The sequence below is a fragment of the Hypanus sabinus genome, chromosome 18 (assembly GCF_030144855.1).
Source record: "Hypanus sabinus isolate sHypSab1 chromosome 18, sHypSab1.hap1, whole genome shotgun sequence".
Lineage (NCBI taxonomy): Eukaryota > Metazoa > Chordata > Chondrichthyes > Myliobatiformes > Dasyatidae > Hypanus > Hypanus sabinus.
Genome location: NC_082723.1, coordinates 13,681,296 through 13,703,276, shown reverse-complemented (window position 1 = coordinate 13,703,276; position 21,981 = coordinate 13,681,296). Strand labels below are relative to the sequence as shown.

At 40.4% G+C, this 21,981-nt stretch overlaps 1 protein-coding gene across 2 annotated transcripts; it reads right to left on the bottom strand.

Annotated features, from left to right (window-relative positions):
• Positions 1–2,972: 2,972 nt before the first annotated feature.
• LOC132407337 (uncharacterized) lies at positions 2,973–20,173 on the bottom strand. 2 transcript variants are annotated; one of them, XM_059993685.1, is made up of 5 exons: positions 19,864–20,173; positions 12,149–12,259; positions 8,726–9,259; positions 7,763–7,942; positions 2,973–4,377 (listed from the first exon to the last, which is right to left on the bottom strand). In XM_059993685.1, the coding sequence occupies exons 1-5, from the start codon at positions 19,907–19,909 to the stop codon at positions 3,254–3,256; spliced, it is 1,995 nt and encodes a 664-aa protein (XP_059849668.1). In that variant the 5' UTR covers positions 19,910–20,173; the 3' UTR covers positions 2,973–3,253. The 2 variants fall into 2 exon arrangements, with proteins under 2 accessions (XP_059849668.1, XP_059849669.1); XM_059993686.1 differs by lacking the exon at positions 12,149–12,259.
• Positions 20,174–21,981: the final 1,808 nt, after the last annotated feature.

The window sequence follows — 21,981 nt, the reverse complement described above, 5'->3', positions numbered from 1 at the left end:
TGCAGAGTGGGTTTTCCACTCTTATGACAGTCCACAGAGAGCAATATTCACTTCAAGCACATTATAGTAAAAGCTTTGTGGAGCTCCTTCTGTAAGGGCTAGGTATGTTTTTGATCCTTCATCTGAGGGGGGTCCACCCTCTATGGCACCGCCGTAAACTGCCTTCACACCCCCCTCCACACACACTCACTGTAGCTTCTGAACAGCCCAGCTAATTTTTTTTTGTTGTGGATTCTCTCTGAGCTTACTTTTCTCAATTTATGTTGCTAAGGTTCTGTGCAATCAGCAGAGAGAGATGAAATATTCCTGGGAAGTATGGTCTATATTCTACCATATGCTAAAGAAAACTTAAAAATCATTGTGAAGCATGTTCACCAGATGTTTTCAGTCACCTTGCACTGAAGCCAGTCACGACAAAAACGAAGGGAAAACACTGGTCACACCAACAAAGGTACAGCTCATTTCTACTAAAGCAAGTAACAGTGGACAACAAAGATGTTGTCTTCCTAAATACTTTTGGGTGTATCTCATGGATTGTAGACTGCTGACCATGAAAATCACCATGACATTTCCCTATCATGCACCATTCTTTTGAAATTGCCTATATTTGTCATTACAATTTATAAATCAAGTCAGAATAACTGATGCCAAGACTAAGGAAGGTATTTTTGTTGGTTCAAATATCAAACAGGTTATCAATGACAGGCAATTCGAAGAACTTCTAGTGGGACTGGAGAAAATTGCAAGGAAGGCATTCAAGGATTTTGTTGAAAATTTCTCAGCAGCTACAGAGCACCAAACTACATGCAGTTGTTTACAATGTACTTCAACCATACAAAACCATGAGGTGCATCATTACTTTCCTGCAATCCCATATGGATTTCTTCCCTGCAAATCTTGGTTCTGTCAGTGATGAGCGTGGTGAAAGGTTTCACCAGGGCATTGCAGTCATGGAAAAATGGTATCAGGGCAACTGGAATCTATCAATGCTGGCTGATTATTGTTGCACAGTTCAATGAGAAGCCTAGGACACGGAGTACAAATGAAAATCAACAACATAACATTTTTGGCTTTGTTAAACTCTTGCAGAGCACCAACACTGTGATATAATTAAATGTATTATATTCAATAAAAGTTCATTCTTTGTTTCTCCAAATTCCTGCATGATATAAGTAGTCTGAAATTATATTTCAGCTTCAAGCGGTCTACAATAAACAAAAAAAATGCTGAGAAAGCAACACATTTCAAGAAATTTGTTGCCTGACCCATTTATTTATTTAGAAATTAACAAAGTCTATACAAAAAATCACATATAAAATCAGTTCCAATTCTTTCTAGTTACAATTCAGCAAATGTGCTCAATTTAACTAATACCAGCATATTTCTAATATTTTATACAAATCTAATCAGTAACAAGTAATTTTCAGAATTAACCATTTTCTACTATGAATGTGACAAAAATTCAGTTCACCAACAATCTATGAATGTAACGTACTGCCTCAGTTGACAGGTAGCCTAGATTTGATAGATGAGAGCTCTCAAGTGAGAAATTGTTTATATTCAAGTGGGATAATAGTTTTTTCACTGAACTAAAAGTTTGAAATAATTGGAGGCACTAGTTCAAATTTCACTTGGAAGGTGGGGAAATTAAAGCTTAGTCATATCAATCAAGAACAAAATAGAATTTTTGCTTGTGGGAGAATATCACAGCAGGGGTCACTGTTTAAAATATAAAGGGTAGCCCATTTTAAGCCAGAGATGAGGCAATCTCAGAAGTTTGAGTGCGACCATGCAATTACTGAATTGTAGAAACCCATCTCTTGGCCATCGGAAAAGTGAATCTGCTGTCCTTACTGGTTTGGAAGATTTGCAACTTCAGCTTCAGAACAGCGTATGCCCCAACAACAGCTCTTTAAAACGGCTAAGAGAACTACGTGTAGTTCAATGGTACCAGGTCATAAGTGAAAAAAATATCAAACCACTCACAATATGTTGAAAAGTGAAGAGCTGAAGCATAAAATCTGTTGATTAACATTCCGATGCAGTGTAGGCAAAGGTCTACTTTGGGTTTGAAACAACAGCTGCTAAAGTTGTTGGGATTCTTCTAAAAAAAACAAACATTTATATAAGAAATGAGAGGAGCCATCTAATTTCAAATACATTGACGATTTTGGCTCATGCTCAAAACTTCACATTAGTGTCTTAACACTTTGAAGTAACAAGTTTATGTTGCCAGAACAAAGGAACAGATTTAAAAGAACCACCACAATGTTTGAAGTTACTTTGTTATAAAACCCAAAGTGGCCATTTAGGTAATCCATTCTTTTCTATAATCCTGCATTCTTATTCTCTCTCATGTGCCCATCAACTCCTTGTTTGATCCTTTTGCCACTTAACTGCACTAGAGATAATTTACAGAATCTAACTAACCCATCAGCATGTCTTTAGGATGTGGCAGGAAACCCAGTGTACTTTGGCAAAGTGTCACCTCTGAGTGGAATACACAAGACCCTGAAGGGATAAGGGTGAACGTAGAGAGAATTTTCACTATGAGAACCTAAAAACAGGGGTCACCAACTAAGTTTAAAAAGAACCCAATTAAGAGTGATAGGAAGCAACATTTATCCCCGCTCAGATGGTCAACAGCCTTTGTAACTCTTTCTCACAGAGGATGCAGTCTTTAGATATTTTGAAGGCGTTGTGTGATGTTTGATAAGCAAGTAATGAATGGATCCCATGGGTAAAAAGGAATGCAAATTTGAGGTTAAATCAGTTCGGCCGTGGTTTTATTAAATGACAGTGTAGGCTTGAGAGGCTGACTGGTCTAATCATGCTGTTAATGTGTGCAGTTACATAAAGTGCTGGAGGAACTCAACAGGCCAGGCAGCATCTACAGAAAAAGGTCCTGCCCAAGAGTTTCGGCCCAAAACTTCGACTTACCTTTTTCTATAGATGCTGCCTGGCCTGCTGAGTTCCTCCAGCATTTTATGTGTGTTGCTCAGATTTCCAGCATCTGCAGGTTTTCTCTTGTTTGTGTGTGCAGTTACATATTCATATGTACATCCTTCCTATATGTTAGTACACACTCAACATAGTGTAGCCCTATCCTAACTCACACCACCCCAAAGTACTATCAGGATAATTCAAAATTAATCATTGTATGCTTGCCTTTGTGTGTCCAGTCTCTTATTTCAAGTGCTTTAAGGCTCAACTCAGTTTGCAACCTAATCTACTGACCAGGCACCAGAAAGTATTAGACTTGATGTGCTATTTTAAACCGATGGCTTTGCTTCCAACGCTCTCTGGTACGGCGTCCTTGATTTTCCACAATTTCATGTAAAAGATTAGCATATCCATAGTCACTGCCCCAAGGATTATCTTTGGTTGATGAGCTTGTATTAGCCACTGTCTCATTGTTTGGTGTGGCTGGAGCACACCTTGAGCCTGGAAGGATTACGGCCTCAGAGCTGAGCTGGCCTCTTCTCACACTTTTGTTTGTTGATATGTCCCCCGTTATCAATGAAGTAGGTTTGCCTACTCCGGCGGAGTACTTCAGAATATTCTCATCGTTCCTTAGGCTTGATTCCTTACTTCCGTCACCCAAAACCCTTGTTTCAATTTGTGCAATATTTCCTTGACTTTCATTTCTCTCAGGCATTTCACTTTCCTTGCCACGTTGCTTTACACTGTTCATTAAACATCTTGAATCATATATCTCACGAGCATCATCTTTAATTAATTTGTCTCCTTTCAGTGAATTTGTCACTGCAGCATGTTTACCACTCACCACTGAGGCAGTGAGAGCCAGGTTCTCATCAGGATTCACTTTGGATAATGGTATGATCATTCCTACAGGTTTGCCATTTCCATTCTTATTCCTCTGGGTTAAATCAGGCCTTCCCTGGTTCTGGAAGGGTGACATGGACAATAATTTTGAACCGTTCACTGTTCCATAATCAAGGATTCCTGCTGATTGATTTTCAAGGGATGAACCGCCATTAGACATTTCCTTTTCCTGTTTACTTGTGAATCGCTCATATTTTATACATTCTGAATTCTCAGTAAACAACTGAGATGTTGATACACAAATGTCTGAGATCTCTTGATCACACCACATTAATTCAGGCAGATCCTTGGGAGGAATTTCATTTGCTTGTTGAACCCTGGCTATTTGCGATGATTTGTGTATTTTGTTCACTTCCACTCCTGTCAATGAATTGACTGCTTGCATTTCAAAATTAGATTTTCCAGTAGGATCCTCCATTTGAAGGTCATTCTCCTGTTTATTATCTGTTTGGCTTCCTGGTATTATCTGTTTCTTTTCCTGTTTCCTTTTCAATAGTGGAAGAACTAATAGAAGGAGAATGAAAAGCAGCCCTGGGAAGAAGCACATTGAGGCAAAGTGAGAATACATGAGATTTAGAAGACCCTTCCAACACATTCAAGAGAAAGCGGAACTACAGTATCCAAAAGGAAAATTTTCAAAGAATATATAAAGATTTTCACACTTCTCTTTCTCCTCTAGCATCTGGGTGTGAAATGGACAGAATAATTAAAACTTCTTTCCTTCCCCCTTTGACATTGGTGCCATTGGGTAGGGTGAATGCAGGAAGGAGAAGCCGAGACATTTCCATGCTGTGCACCTTTGCCCAAACCTGCACTCATTGTTCTGGACAGCCCCAAGTGAAAACATTGTAAAATTTGATTTTCACCCAAATTGAAAACTGAAACTTGGCAATTGTCAGGAAGGCAGGCTTAGTTGTAAGTAACATCAGTACCTCAGAAGGGTCTTTCTTGAGGAAAGTGAGAGGAATCAGAAGTTGTCATTCAAAAAACAAGTTCTTCAGATGGATGGGAGTATTAGTGGAAGGGAGCTGGTCAGATCTTTGTTCAAGAAAGTGGGGGCTTTCAAGAACTTAGTGATGTGGAAAGTTCAGGAGTTCTTACCTGTTCTTACTTCAGTGGTTGGTAAGTTGATGGAAAAGATCCTGAGAAGCAGGATTTATGAACATTTGGAGAGACATAATATGATTAGGAATAGTCAGCATGGCTTTGTCAAAGGCAGGTTGAGTCTTACGAGCCCGATTGAATTTTTTGAAGATGTGATTAAACACATTGAAGAAGGAAGAGAAGTAGATGTAATGTATATAGATTTCAGCAAGGCATTTGATAAGGTACCCCATGCAAGGCTTATCGAGAAAGTAAGGAGGCATGGGATCCAAGGGGACATTGCTTTGTGGATCCAGAATTGGCTTGCTCACCAAAGACAAAGAGTAATTGTAGATGAGTCATATTCTGCATGGAGGTCAGTGACCAGTAGTGTGCCTCAGGGATCTGTTCTGGGACTCTTTCTCTTCGTGATTTTTATAAATGACCTGGATGAAGAAGTGGAAGGATGTGTTAGTAAATTTGCTGATGACACAAAGGTTGAGGGTGTTGTGGATAATGTGGAGGACCATCAGAGGTTACAGCGGGTCATTGATAGGAGGCAAAAATGGGCTGAGAAGTGGTATATGGAGTTCAACCAACTAAGTGTAAAGTGGGTCATTTCAGTAAGTTAAATATGGTGGCAGAATATAGTAATAATGGTAAGACTCCTGGCAGTGTGGAGGATCAGAGGGATCTTAAGGTCTGAGTCCATAAGACACTCAAAGCTATTGCGCAAGTTGACTGGTTAAGGCGGCATACAGTGCTTTGGCCTTCATCAACCGTAGGATTGAGATTAAGAGCCAGGAGGTAATGTTGCAGCTCTGTAGGGCCCTGGTCAGACCACACTCGGAGTACAGTGCTCAGTTCCGTTCGCCTCACTACAGGAAGGATGTTGAAACCATAGAAAGAGTGCAGAGGAGATTTACAAGGATGTTGCCTGGATGGGGGAGCATGCCTTATGAGAATAGGTTGAGTGAACTTGGAGCGGCAGAGGATGAGAGGTGACCTGATAGAGGTGCATAAGATGAGAGGCATTGATCGTGTGGATAGTCAGAGGCTTTTTCCCAGGGTTAGAATGGCTAACATGAGAGGGCACAGTTTTAAGGTGCTTGGAAGTAGGTTGAGAGGAGATGTCAGAGGTGAGTTTTTTTTAAAAAAACGGAAAGAGTGGTGAGTGTGTGGAATGGCTGCCAGCGACAGTGGTGGAAGCGGATACAATAGGGTCTTTTAAGAGACTCCTGGATTAGAAAAATAGAGGGCTATGGGTAACCCTAGGTAATTTCTAAAGTAGGTATATGTTCGGCACAGTATTGTGGGTTGAAGGGCCTGCATTGTGCTGCATGTTTTCTATGTTCTATATTGTATTAGGTCTGAAAATACTCAGCATCAATGTTGGGTGATGAAAGTTTCTCTGTTATCCTTCCTGAAGTTGATGATGTATGTCCAAGCTTTATAGATACCCCACCAAAGTGAGAATCCTACATGGTGGGCCAGTGAAGGTAAACAGTGTAACAAACCTGATTTCATCTACATCCTTCATCTGTTTAGTGCCAACGTTCAAGAAGGTTCAACAAGCATTGCTCAGGAGTGTGCTTTCTCACTCTCTAATATCTAAGCATGACTATCAAGGCCAGCATTGCTTGTTCATCCATAAATGTTCTTGAGAAGATGGTGAGTCTCCTTCCTGAATTATGACAATCCTTCTGATGAAAGTGACTGTGGTGTTGGGGAAGGAGTTCTAAATTATATATCTAGCAAAAAGACACAGCAATGCATTTCCAAGTCGGACTTGGAAGAGTAACATGCAGGTCATGGTATGCTCATGTGTCTTCATTCCTTGTCTTTCATGGTGGTAGAGGTCATAGGTTACAAAAGTGCAGTCAGAGTAGATGGTGTACACTAGAGGGACTGTTCATAAGGGATGGAGATGATGAATGTTTAGTGTAATTGGTGCCCTTGACACATGCTACTTTGTCCTGGTTGATGTCAATTTTCTTCACAGTTGTTTGTGAGATACTCATCCGGGTGATTGTTAAGTATTTCATCGTGCTTATGGCTTGCACTTTGTGAATGGAGTTGGGTGGTAAGTCGATCACCAAAGGGTACTCACTTCTGCCCTGCTCTTGGAGCTGAGATATTTGTGTTGCCAGACCAGTTGAGCATCTGGTCCATTGCAACCCTCAGAATATTGATGAAAAGCTTGGCAGCAGTAATGCCATTTAGTTTAGACTCCCTCATTGTACATTATCATTAGTGGTCTGAGGTAAAAATGTTACTTAGAGCTTATTAGCACATGCCCAAAAGGTATCTTGTTCTGCTGCATGCAGATATGGCCTGCTTCATTTGCTGTTGAATTTCAAATGCAATTGAGTGTTATGAATTATCAAGGAATATCCTCAGTTATGACTTTATGATGGAAGTCATTGATGAAGCAGCTGAAAATGTTTAGGCTAGGACTCTTGTAGCGATGACCTGGGCTGGGATCAGAGACATTTAACACCCTCAAACATCTTCCTCTGTATCTGGTACAAGTTTAACCACTAGAGTTTTTCCCCCGATGCCATTAATTTCAGAAAGACTTAATTCCTTGTGTTCCGAGTGGAAGAACATTGACATCAATTGTAACCGTATCATTGCTGCATTGGTTCAAGTCAGATAATAAAACACCAACAGACAGCAAACCGCCAAGATGTATAATATTGACAAGGATATTGAAACAACTCATGAAAAATTCAGCTTGCTGTCATCAAGTTCACCTTTCCTTTATAACCAAATTAGTTTAAGGGAAATGCTACAAAAAACTTGTGCATGAAAAAAAAAAGCCAAAACATACCTAGCAGCCCAAGTAATCTTGGGAACAGATTCTCAGAAGCTACATGTTGGCTGGGCCAGGATGTATCTGCACTGATCTTGCAGCCAAATTCAGATATATTCCAGACAAGGCTGCCTTGCAAGTTGGGAGGATCATGGCAAGTGATTGAATACCCATCAACAACAGACTTGTTAACCAGATCTGGAAATATTCATTGCAGAATTATTCAGGGTGCAGTATCAAAACACTATAAAGTACATTATAAACAAAAACTCACAGGGCATTGACACAGACATACAATTATGACTTTACACTGATACATACATCTTTCATAGATACTGTCCGGCTTGTTTTTTCTAGTACACCCAAAATTATGCATTTAAATTTCCTATTTTTTCCACTCACTACTTGGAATCCAATTTCCAATGTCTGCATTTATCCTTTGATCCTTATCTAGCACTCAATGAGATCCTTTATCTCAACTCCATTTTCCTCACTAATACCCCTATTTCTTGGTTCCCTCAGCATTCAACAACTTACTGAATTGAACCCTGAATATTTTCAATATTTGTAAAGATAATACATTCCTAACCTGCTCATATGGGACACTAGTAGTACAATGATAATGCTACTGGCAAAAATCAATAACATGATCAAAAACTGTTCAGAAATACAAATTGATCCAACAGTGTCCCTTAATGAAGAAAATCATTCTTTCTTTGATCTGGACTGGATCAAAGATGCCAGATAGGGTAATGTGAAAAATTTTCTTCACTAAGTTTGACTTGAAATGACCCAGTCAGACATTCAAATGGTCCAATATTTATGCCAAAGAATTAAGATTGAAAGGCCGCCTGACATGGATAAAGTCACTTATAACTTCAACAACTTTGTTAAATATTTCCAATATCTACAATACTTTGCACTTTAATTCTCAATACTATCCAGTTAGCAGGGGTCAGCAAGAATCAGAAAATAAATTACCTCCTAGGAAGTTTGCAAAATCTGCAAGTTCACAGGAGCAGATCCAAGGATTGTCCTGAAGGCCAAGCTTCTTGAGATGAAGGCCTGCAAAAGTCTCTGTCCTCAGAAAAGTCAGGTTATTGTTGGAAAGAGCAAGGATGGACAGCTTCAAGTTACTCCTGAAACTTTGGTCTGCTATATCACTTATTACATTTTGAGAAAGATTGAGTTCAACCAGATTGGAAAGGTTGGATAGACTGGTGACATCAATTGTATGAATCCTGTTCCTGAACAAGGAAAGTTTTACCAGGCTTGCAGGGCTGGCAAACCAGGAGGCACTGATGGTAGATAATTTATTGTCATTTAGAATCAACACAACGAGTCTGAGGAAAGAACTGAAAGCTCCTTGTGCAATACTTGTAACACCACTGTTGGTGATTGTTAGGTTGGAGACAGAAGTAAGTCTTGAACTGTTGAATGTGGTGAAATTGATAGACCCAATCCCACTCTCCACTTTGAACAAAAGGAGTTTTATATTTGATGGATACCATGAAGCTGAAAAACAAATGGTTTTGGAAGTGACAAATGTTTAGCTATTGTAAAACAGAAGCTAATGTTGATGGTGTGAGCTTTACAAAAGAAAACAAAAATTCTAAGACTGGACTGAGTACACAGAACATTCATAAACCGATGGATTTTGTACAGAATAGTCATTGACAATATTATAATCAAACAATGGGTAAAGCCAAACCAATGCTCATAGCAATTGTCTGATGTTATGGATGAGTAATAACTGAAAATTTACAATGGCTTTGCCAGTGATGCTCATGTCTCATAATAGAAACAAAAACATACAAAAAATAGTTGCAGAAGAGAGTGGTTTGGCCTGCTGCACCATTCAGTAAGAATATGGCTGGCCTTTTATCTCAATATCATTTTCTTTCTTCATCTTCATATGCTTTGATACCTTAAATTTCCAGAAACACATTAATGTACAAAATTTCACATTCCCTTACATAGAAAATCCCAAAATATTACCAATCTGAGTGAAGAACTATCTCGTTTCATTTCAAAATGGTCTACTCTTACTTTGAGACAATTATTCCCTTGTTGTGGAGCAAACATCCTTCGAGTCCTCTATAAATAAAAGTTCCAATAAGGTCACTTGTCATTTTTCTAAACTGAACAAATGAGACAGACAATTCATTTGCTTCACATATAACAGAGCTGCTATTTGAGGAACTGGAGGAGTATTTATTCCATAACAAAGTAAATTTACTTAGGAAGAGTTCACAGTATAAAGAACAGAATAAAATTTTGAGGAGACTGCAGAGTCATCTCCCAATAAAAGTGGAAAAAATGTCAAAAAATTAGAGAATGGAATAGAATTACATTCAAATTAGAGTCATGGAGATAAGACCTTCATTCAATCAAGGCCAAGCTAACCATGCAGCAGCCACCAAAACTCATCCCATTTTGATTTCTCACAATCGATCAACAGCTTCCCAGATCTTTTGATATAGCTGAGGCACTTAATACAACCCATTTCTTATTTTTGGAATGTCAGAGGAAATCAAATCAATAAGTACACACAATAAGTACACAGAGTGCTGGGTACCCTACCCAGACCACTGCAACAGCAAGTCAAGCTCCAATGGTTGTGCTTCTGTGCCACACATTTTATGCATATAAAATTAGCTACAATTATAATAGACAAAATGGTTATCAACATTAATTGGCTCATCTTCTCCATCAATATCCACACTGCCTAGGATGAGGTGGCATAGCAATGGCATGCATGCCCAAAATGGTACACAAAAATTTGGTTGGCATGCGGCGCTACCCCTCGATTCTTTAAAGCCCACCCGTAACAAAATGATATATAATGATCATCTTAATTGTCAAATGAAGCAATGATTTTTTACAACCCGAAGGCAGTGAGATGCTTTCACAGGAAATGTGTCAAGCCATCTAGACAGTTAGAAGCATAGAAACCCTACAGCACAATACAGGCCCTTCGGTCCACAAAGTCGTGCCTACCTTAGAACTACCTAGGTTTTACCCATGGCCCTGTTTTTCTAAGCTCCATGTAGCCATCCAGGAGTTTCTTAAAAGACTCTATCGTTTCTGCCTCCACCACTGCCGCCAGCAGCCCATTCCACGCACTCACCAGTCTCTGTGTAAAAAACTTACCCCTGACATCTCCTCTGTACCTACTTCCAAGCATCTTAAAACTACTCCCTCTTGTGCTAGCCATTTCAGCCCTGGAGAAAAGCCTCTGACTATCCACACGATCAATGCCTCTCATTATTTTGAACACCTCTATCAGGTCACCCCTCATCCTTCGTCGCTCCAAGGAGAAAAGGCCAAGTTCTCTCAACCTATTCTCATAAGGCATGTTCCCCAATCCAGGCAACATCCTTGTAAATCCCCTCTTGCATCCCTTCTATCGTTTCCACATCCTTCCTGTAGTGAGGCGACCAGAACTGAGTACAGTACTCCAAGTGGGGTCTGACCAGGGTCTTATATAGCTGCAACAATTTTGAATTTATTGTGATAGATCTTTACTTGTTTCATGATCAGTATACCATTAAGCGGCATATGTTGCAAAAACACATGATTTTGGATAAGTTTTGAAATCTTCACAGACTTGATATACCATCAGTATGTGGAAAGCAAACAGAGGAGCCAGTTGACAGTGGCCTTGCTCTGCTTTCATTATTTTTCCTTCTGTTGTTTGTGAGTGAACACTGGCTATCGAGTGATTACAACGGTAAATACTGTATGTAGTTTAGCATCTCTGTGACTATTCATGTGAGTTACCATTTTCAATGGTGAACTTGGTTAAGTCTAATTATAGGAGTAGACTTCTGATAGAACCAGTACTTTGTGCATAGCTCTCAAAACAACCAAGATTTTAGCTAGATACAAAATATTTGTCATTGTTGGTGCAGCAACAAAAGTGCCATTCAGAGTAAAATGTGAACTTTACTTCCCTTGATCTATTATGAATATGCACTAAAGCTTATAAACCACATTTGATTTTTTTTATGGTTCACTATCAGGTACAATAAATACTATACAGAAATTAGCTTTACTTCAAATTGTCTTTTGCAAATATCAATATTAATTTTTGAACTTGTTTTCTAAAATTAATACAATTATCAGGACAACAATTTTCCTTTTTTAAAAAGTTCATAATTTTTGTTACTAATATATTAATCAATGATAATTTTAAAATTCCATTGGCACATGATTTTTTTTTAAGATTATCACTATTTTGGGCACACACTCACAAAAAGGTTCACCACCTCTGGCCCAGAATTACCATCTCTGCATTGTGAGGTTTTGTGCAAAAAATGATTGGAGAGATTGAGAGCTTATATACATTTACTTACAGTTGTCTGTAAAAAAAAATAATAATTCAGTCATAAATGTACTTACCATGCGGTATTAAGGTGCAGAAGTACTTATCATGTTCTGCTTGTACGCATGGATCACTAGTTTCACATGTTGAATACAACAGATAACAAACACAAAACACTGACAGCAACACTGGGAAGAAAAAAAAGCACAGAATCAATCAACAACACGGGACATGGAACAAAATGGAGCATGCGAGATGGTGGGAGGGTTTGAGGAGCAATGAGGGAGGGGTACACTTATAGAACATTACAGCCAGACAAGCTCATTCCAAGAGTGTATACACTGGCACCATCTACTGTTGTGTATCTAATATATCAGCAATATTTGAGTAATATTGTAGATACTGTTTGATTATGCATTTTTGTTGGTTACATAATTCATTATGGGTTATATGTAAGAAGTACATCAATAGTTTAAGACATGATGCAACGATGTCATTTGTGCACATCTCACTGAAAGTAAAAATGAAGTCAGACACATTATTTCTGGCTCCATGTTTTTAATTCAATTAGTTTTGTTTTGGAGTTACAAAACATAACAGTGGCGACGAGGGCATTTTAAAGAAAAACCCAAGATAACCACCTGCCTGTTGAAGCACAGCATAAAATAGTTGAGTTAAAAAAAAACGCAGCATGTTTTTTTTCTTCACAAGAGGAGAAAGACACTCAAGGTAAAAAAGAAGAAAATGAAAGAATTTGTGTGTTCATAAGAACCAGGTGATAATAATCATAAATTAAAAGAGAAGAACAGAAATGGCTGGCTACATTGGAAAGATAGATGCATTAAATTGCACAAGAGTTAACTGGCTGTTGTGTAAGGAACAAACTAAGCAGTGCCAGTTTTGCAATGTGCATTGGGTGGAAGAGCATACAGTTTGTTTAGCAGTTTGACTGCTTCAAGCAAACCAGCCAAAATGTGATTTGCTGGTATCATGAGATTAATACAGGAACATTAAGAATTGAAACCATTGTTGATTGCAGAAAGCTTTAGGTTTCATAAGTCAAATCAAAGGGAAAGGGAGTCCATGTCAGCATACATGACTGAATTGAAGTTCTCTGAGTATTGCCAGTTCAGTGTTGAGTTTAATGATGTACAGAGAGATCATTTAGTTCACGGAATCTTACAAGAATGCATTCAAAAACGGTCCTAACTACAGCACAGTTCACATGTAAAAGAGCAGTTGAAACTGCAATGGAAAAGGCTGACAGAGACACAATTTAATTGCAGTCAGGAATGAAATTCAGTGTGAAAAAAATTGCACCATCTAAACAGAAACAGGCCTTAATGGACAATTTAAAAATTACTATGCTGTGGATGTCTGTATATAAAATATATTATATAGTATACATAGAAACAATAGAAAATAGGTGCAGGAGTAGGCCATTCAGCCCTTCAAGCCTGCACCGCCATTCAGTATCTGATGGCTGATCATCCAACTCAGAACCCTGTACCTGCTTTCTCTCCATACCCCCGATCCCTTTAGCCACAAGGGCCATATCTAACTTCCTCTTAAATATAGCCAATGAACCGGCCTCAACAGTTTCCTGTGGCAGAGAATTCCACAGATTCACCGCTCTCTGAGTGAAGAAGTTTTTCCTCATCTCGGTCCTAAAAGGCTTCCCCTTTATCCTTAAATTGTGACCCCTCATTCTGGACTTCCCCAACGTCGGAAACAATCTTCCTGCATCTAGCTTGTCCAATCCCTTTAGAATTTTATACGTTTCAATAAGATCCCCCCTCAATCTTCTAAATTCCAGTGAGTATAAGCTTAGTCAACCAGTCTTTCTTCATATGAAAGTCCTGTCATCCCAGGAATCAATCTGGTGAACCTTCTTTGTACTCCCTCTATGGCAAGAATGTCTTTCCTCAGATTAGGGGACCAAAACTGCACACAATATTCTAGGTGCAGTCTCACCAAGGCCTTGTACAACTGCAGTAGAACCTCCCTGCTCCTGTACTCAAATCCTTTTGCTATGAATGCCAACATAACATTTGCCTTTTTCACTGCCTGCTGTACCTGCATGCCCACCTTCAATGACTGGTGTACAATGACACCCAGGTCTCGTTGCATCTCCCCTTTTCCTAATCAGACACTATTCAGATAATAATCTGTTTTCCTGTTCTTGCAACCAAAGTGGATAACCTCACATTTATCCACATTAAATTGCATCTGCCATGAATTTGCCCACTCACCTAACCTATCCAAGTCACCCTGCATCCCCTTAGCATCCTCCTCACAGCTAACACTGCTGCCCAGCTTCATGTCATCCGCAAACTTGGAGATGCTGCATTTAATTCCCTTGTCTAAATCATTAATATATATTGTAAACAACTGGGGTGCCAGCACTGAGCCTTGCGGTACCCCACTATTTACTGCCTGCCATTCTGACAAGGTCCCGTTCACTCCCACTCTTTGCTTCCTGTCTGCCAACCAATTCTCTATCCATGTCAATACCATACCCCCAGTACCATGTGCTTTAAGTTTGCACACTAATCTCCTGTGTGGGACCTTGTCAAAAGCCTTTTGAAAATCCAAATATACCACATCCACTGGTTCTCCCCATCCTCTCTACTAGTTACATCTTCAAAAAATTCTGTAAGATTCGTCAGACATGATTTTCCTTTCACAAATCCATCCATGCTTTCACAAGTCCAATGATTTCACCTCTTTCCAAATGTGCTGTTATCACATCTTTGATAACCGACTCTAGCATTTTCCCCATCACTGATGTCAGGCTAACCGGTCTATAATTCCCCGGTTTCTCTCTCCCTTCTTTTTTAAGAAGTGGGGTTACATTAGCCACCCTCCAATCCTCAGGAACTAATCCAGAATCTAAGGAGTTTTGAAAAATTATCACTAATGTATCCTCTATTTCTTGGGCTGCTTCCTTAAGCACTGGGATGCAGACCATCTGGCCCTGGGGATTTATCTGCCTTTAATTCCTTCAATTTACCTAACACCACTTCCCTACTAACATGTACTTCCCTCAGTCCCCTACTATTTCCAGAAGATTATTTATGTCCTCCTTAGTGAAGACAGAACCAAAGTAGTTATTCAATTGGTCTGCCATGTCTTTGTTCCCTGTGATCAATTCGCCTGTTTCTGACTGTAAAGGGCCTACATTTGTCTTAACCAATCTTTTTCTTTTCACATATCTGTAAAAGCTTTTACAGTAAGTTTTTATGTTCCCTGCCAGCTTTCTCTCGTAATCTTTTTTTCCCTTTCCTAATTAAGCCCTTTGTCCTCCTCTGCTGGACTCTGAATTTCTCCAGTCCTCAGGTGTGCTGCTTTTTCTGGCTAATTTGTATGTTTCTTCTTTGGATTTGATACTATCCCTAATTACCCTTGTCAGCCACGGGTGCACTACCTTCCCTGGTTTATTCTTTTGCCAAACTGGGATGAACAATTGTTCCAGTTCATCTATGCTATCTTTAAATATTTGCCATTGCATATCCACCGTCAACCCTTTAAGTATCATTTGCCAGTCTATCTTAGCTAATTCACGTCTCATACCTTCAAAGTTACCTTTCTTTAAGTTCAGAACCTTTGTTTCTGAATTAATTATGTCACTCTCCATCTTAATGAAGAATTCCACCATATTATGGTCACTCTTACCCAAGGGGCCTCGCACGACAACTAACCCTTCCTCATTGCTCAATACCCAATCTAGAATGGCCTGCTCTCTAGTTGGTTCCTCGACATGTTGGTTCAGAAAACCATCCCGCATACATTCCAAAAAATCCTCTTCCTCAGCACACTTACCAATTTGGTTCACCCAATCTATATGTAGATTGAAGTCACCCATTATAACTACTGTTCCTTTATTACACGCATTTCTAATTTCCTGTTTAATGCCATCCCCAGCCTCACTACTACTGTTAGGTGGCCTGTACACAATTCCCACCAGTGTTTTCTGCCCCCTAGTGTTATGCAGCTCTACCCATATTGATTCCACATCCTCCAGGCTAATGTCCTTCCTTTCTATTGCGTTAATCTCCTCTCTAACCAGCAATGCTACCCCACCTCCTTTTCTTTCCTGTCTATCCCTCCTGAATATTGAATATCCCTGGATGTTGAGCTCCCATCCTTGGTCACCCTGGAGCCATGTCTCTGTGATCCCAACTATATCATATTCATTAATAACCATCTGCACATTCAATTCATCCACCTTGTTACGAATGCTCCTCGCATTGACACACAAAGCCTTCAGGCTTGTTTTTACAACACTCTTAGCCCTTATACAATTATGTTGAAAAGTGGCTCTTTTTGCTTTTTACCCTGGATTTGCCTGCCTGCCACTTTTACTTTTCACCTTACTACTTTTTGCTTCTACCCTCATTTTATACCCCTCTGTCTCTCTGCACTTGTTCCCATCCCCCCACCACATTAGTTTAAAGCCTCCTGAACAGCAGTAGCAAACGCTCACCCTATGACATTGGTTCCAGTCTAGCCCAGATGCAGACCGTCCTGTTTATACCGGTCCCACCTCCCCCAGAACTGGTTCCAATGCCCCAGAAATTTGAATCCCTCCCCCAAGCCACGTATTCAACTGAAATATCCTTCTATTTCTACTCTGACTAGCACATGGCACTGGTAGTAATCCAGAGATTATTACCTTTGTGGTCCTACTTTTTAGTTTATCTCCTAACTCCCTAAATTCACCTTGTAGGACCTCATCCCATTTTTTACCTATATCGTTGGTACCTATGTGCACCACAACCACTAGCTGTTCACCATCCCACTCCAGAATGACCTGCAGTCACTCAGAGACATCCTTGACCCTTGCACCAGGGAGGCAACATACCATCCTGGAGTCTCATTTGCGGCTGCAGAAACGCCTACCTATTCCCCTTACAATCCAATCCCCTATCACTATAGCTCTCCCACTCCTTTTCCTTCCCTCCTGTGCCGCAGAGCCACTCATGGTGCAATGAACTCAGCTGCTGCTGCCTTCCCCTAATGAGACATCTCCCCCAGCAGTATCCAAAACGGTATATCTGTTTAGGAGGGAGATGACCTCAGGGGACACCTGCACTACCTGCCTACTGCTATGCCGTCTAGTGGCCACCCCCTCCCTTTCTGCCTGTGTGGCCAACTCACTAAACGTGCTATTCACGACTTTCTCAGCATTGCGGATGCTCCAGTATGAATCCAATTGCGGCTCCAGATGCTCAATGCGGTCTGCCAGAAGCTGCAGTTAGACACACTTCCATCGCGCATAGTCGTCAGGGACACTGGAAGTAACCCTGATTTCCCAAATGCTGCAGGATGAACAAACCACAGGGCCAATCTCAGCTGCAATGACCTACCCAATACTTGCCTCAACTTTTGAAACTTTCTCCTTTGAAAGGAACTTACCTGGCCTTACCTCACTTGTAGTGAAGCTCGTTCTCAGCCTCTTCTTGTCAAAGCCTCAAATCTCCACTCCTTCACTGGCCCACTCACTCACTGGCCACGTTCCACAGGCCACTCCGCTTGAGGTAACCCTCTATTTGCTTTAGCTTTTCAAACTGCTTGGTCATCTGACCTCAATTGTCCAATCAGCTGCTTTCTGCTGAGTCTGAGCTATTCAAATCTTGTCTAGTCAACGGCTTTCTGCTGAGCTATTCAAATCTTGATTAACTTGATTGCACAGTCCAACTGCCAAAACTGCCAGAATCTCTCGAGTCAAAGCCTCAAATCTCCACTCCTTCACTGGCCCACTCACTCACTGGCTGCTTTCCACATGTATAATGTGTGTATAGTTGAGGTGCATTCCACATTGAGTTGGACTTTATAGCTATGTAGGAAGGAGTGTAGTGTTTTTAATATATCAGTAATTGAGTAAAATTGTAAATATATTGTTTGATTGATCATTCTTTTTTGTTTAATTTGCTCTGGGTTGTATGTTGAATTAGGTGAATGACATCCATCATTACACCACCACATCAAATGCACACACTCCACTAAAAGTGAAAACAAAGTTAGACACGCTGTTCCTGGCTCTATGTTTTTACTTTGATTAGTTTTGTGCTTTGGAGTTACAAAACATAACATCTACCTGAATGAAACTCTTGGAACCAACAGACACAACTAAGGGAATGACTCCGAACTCTTGCACCACTCTCCAGAGCGGTGAATGGTTTAGGTTGAAAAGAGACCTTCACCAGATCATACGTCCAAAAGAAATGGGAGTAGAATTAGGTTTCTCAGCCCATTAAGTTTGGTCTCCCATTCCACCATGACTGATTTATTATCCCTCTCAACTCCTTTTCTCTGTCTTCTCCCTGTAACCGCTGACACCCTTGCTCATCGAAATGACCATTTCTAGCCATTTGTGGTAATGAATTCCGCAGGTTCACCACCCTTTGGCTTAAGAAGCTCCTCCTCATCTCTAGTCTAAAAGGACGTTCTTGTATTCTGAGGCAGTGCCCGCTGGTCCTAGACTCCCCCACTATAAGGAACGTTCTGTCCGTATCCTCTCTATGTAGGTCTATTCTTAATTCTAGTTGCATCAGTAACAACTATGAAAACTGACAATCTTCTGTTGCTGCATGCCATTCAATGCTTTCTGAGAAGAGTTTATAGTTTGGGCAGGGATTGTTGTTTATTCCCACTCAGGATGTGAGGAAAGATGCTTCAGTAGACTTAAGCTGGTAATTTGTCCCAAATTTCACAGCAATGGGAAATGACATTAACGGTTGCAGAGATTTATAAAAGTGATCTAAATTTCCAATTTTTCCAACTGAACTGCTGTTCTGGAAGTGGTCAAATGAAAATTGATTGAAAGCTCTGCCAACAAAGTGAAACAACAGACAGTGATACAAACAAAAACCATAAATAACAGGGTGGCTGACACTTGAAAGGAGAAGAGTGGCATTTTGCTTCCTGAAAGACCAAGGGACAAGATCTTACACTGATACAGGGACAAGACCTGACACCGATACAGGGGCAAGACCTTACACTGAAACAGGAACTTTTCCCATCAGGAATACAAATTATAATCTTTCCTGGTTTCAGGAAAATAAATCCTACTTCACGAACAATGTAATTTAACTTTCCCCTCCTTTGTACCTTACCAAGAAGCATACTCTGAACCTTGATATATTGAAGTACTTCACTCTTCAATTAGAGACCAAAAACATCTGGGAGATATGGGGAAAGCAGGAGGCGGCGACAGAGACAATGAGGAAGGAAAGAATAATCATAGACAGCTTAGCTACCAGATGAATTGGTTAATCAATCCCATGTCCTTTCACCTTTAGGTCAAATTGGTTTGTGGGGGGGGGGCAGAAAGAAAGAGGAACATTAACTAAATAATAAGATAAAATACATTGGGAAAGATACTGGGTAAATCATCTGCAGTTTTGCCAATATTAATTCTTGAAAACGAAAAACCTGAAAGTGTCGATGCTGGTACTTTACCTTTTCCAGAAACCCATTAAGCTCTTTGTTGTGTTGTTTCAATTCATCTGTCTCTCGTGACGTACGAGCTGTCCCGTTTAACCCATATGCAGATTCGGTGATGAACCAGTTACTGTCCAGCAATGGGGAGATGAGCTGCATGGAACTCCAATTCAGAGTCCATATTTTTCAGCCAAGGATTTTGGTATGAGTGACGACAATTTTGAAGATGAATGTGATCAGGTCCAACCTCCAACAATTTGGAACCCATCATACCACTTTCAATTGACCCCAGTATAATTTTAAACAACATAAACTAAAGTGTAATCTGTTTAAACCAAGCACTTACAGTTTATGTTTCGCATCTGAATCACTGTCCGCAGGAACCGAAACATTTGGAGAAAGTTGGGTTGTGCTGTATTCACACGTGGCACATACAACCAGCAACTGCGAACTGTGACTCCCTGCAGATTCTGAAGAACAGCAAGTCTCCCTGGTGTTTCTAATGCTGGAGGACTTGTTTCACCTTGTGCATGCTTACTTGACTTACACGAGCGGCGGAGTGTGTCCTTGATCTGCAGGGGACCTGGGACAGTATCACTAAAACCCACACACTGAGATGGCGAAGCTTACCATGCCCTGTTACTTTTTAAAAAGTGCTGGTTTTTATGCATGGCTTTGGTTGAGAAATCAAGTTGCGACTCCCTCCTAGAGCTAATCTATCAGTGCAAATCATCGACAGGCATTTATGGCTCAAATTGAAAAAAATGTGACAGTACGACAAACCACCTCTGTAATCAGAAGACAAAAGGCAAATCTTAATCGAGTTGAGCAATACAGTTGCATTGGGCTTCTTGGATGTTGGAATGACATAGTCAAAGAGATAGCAACTGATTGGGTGTGTTCAAATAACTCAGTGGGACAGATTGACTTCAAGCTCTACCAAACATCCAAAAAGGGAATGGTGTCTATCTTCATCAGCATATAAGACTGAAAAGCTTGAGCATGTAAATATTAAGAAAGGATGTGTAGGAGCTTTTGGAAAGCATCAAGTTCGATAAGTCACTGGGGCCAGATGAGATGTACCCCAGGCTACTGTGGGAGGTGAGGGAGGAGATTGCTGAGCCTCTGATGATGATCTTTGCATCATCAATGGGGACAGAAAAGGTTCCAGAGGATTGGAGAGTTGCGGATGGTGTTCCGTTATTCAAGAAAGGGAGTAGAGATAGCCCAGGGAATTATAGACCAGTGAGTCTTACTTCAGTGGTTGATAAGTTGATGGAGAAGACCCTGCGAGGCAGGACTTATGAACATTTGGAGAGGCATAATATGATTAGGAATAGCCAGCATGGCTTTGTCAAAGGCAAGTCATGCCTTACGAGTCTGATTGAATTTCTTGAGGATGTGACTAAACACATTGATTGATGGTAGAGCAGTAGATGTAGTGTATATGGATTTAAGCAAGGCATTTAACAAGGTACCCCAAGCAAAGCTTATTGAGAAAGTAAGGAGACATGGGATCCAAGGGGACATTGCTTTGTGATCCAGAAATGGCTTGCCCACAGAAGGCAAAGAGTGGTTGTAGACGGGTCATATTCTGCATGGAGGTTGGTGATCAGTGGTGTGCCTCAGGGATCTGTTCAAGGACCCCTACTCTTCATGATTTTTATAAATGACCTGGATGAGGAAGTGGAGGGATGGGTTAGTAAATTTGCTGATGACACAAAGGCTGAGGGTGTTGTAGATAAAGTGGAGGGCTGTCAGAGGTTACAGCGGGACATTGATAGGATGCAAAACTGGGCTGAGAAGTTGCAGATGGAGTTCAACCCAGATAAGTGTGAAGTGGTTCATTTTGGTAAGTCAAATATGATGACAATATAGTATTAATGGTAAGACTCTTGGCAGTGTGGAGGATCAGAGGGATCTTGGGGTCCAAGTCCAAAGGACACTCAAAGCTGTTGTGCAAGTTGACTTTGTGGTTAAGAAGGCATATGGTGCATTGGCCTACATCAACTATGGGATTGTGTCTAAGAGACAAGAGGTAATGTTGCAGCTATATAGGATCCTGATCAGACCCACTTGGAGTACTATGCTCATTTCTGATCACCTTACTACAGGAAGGATGTGGAGACTATAGAAAGGGTTTAGAGGGGATTTACAAGGATATTGCCTGAATTGGGGAGCATGCCTTATGAGAATGTGTTGAGTGAAGTCAGCTTTTCCTCCTTGAGAGGTGACCTGATGGATGTGTACAAGATGATGAGAGGCATTGATCGTGTGGATAGTCAGAGGCTTTTTCTCAGGGCTGAAATGGCTAACATGAGAGGACACAGTTTTAAGGTGCTTGGAAGAAGGTCTAGAGGAAATATCACTGGTAATTTATTTTTTTTTAATGCAGAGAGTGGTGAGTGTGTGGAATGGGCTGCCAGCGATGGTGGTGGAGGTGGATACGATAGGGTCTTTTAAG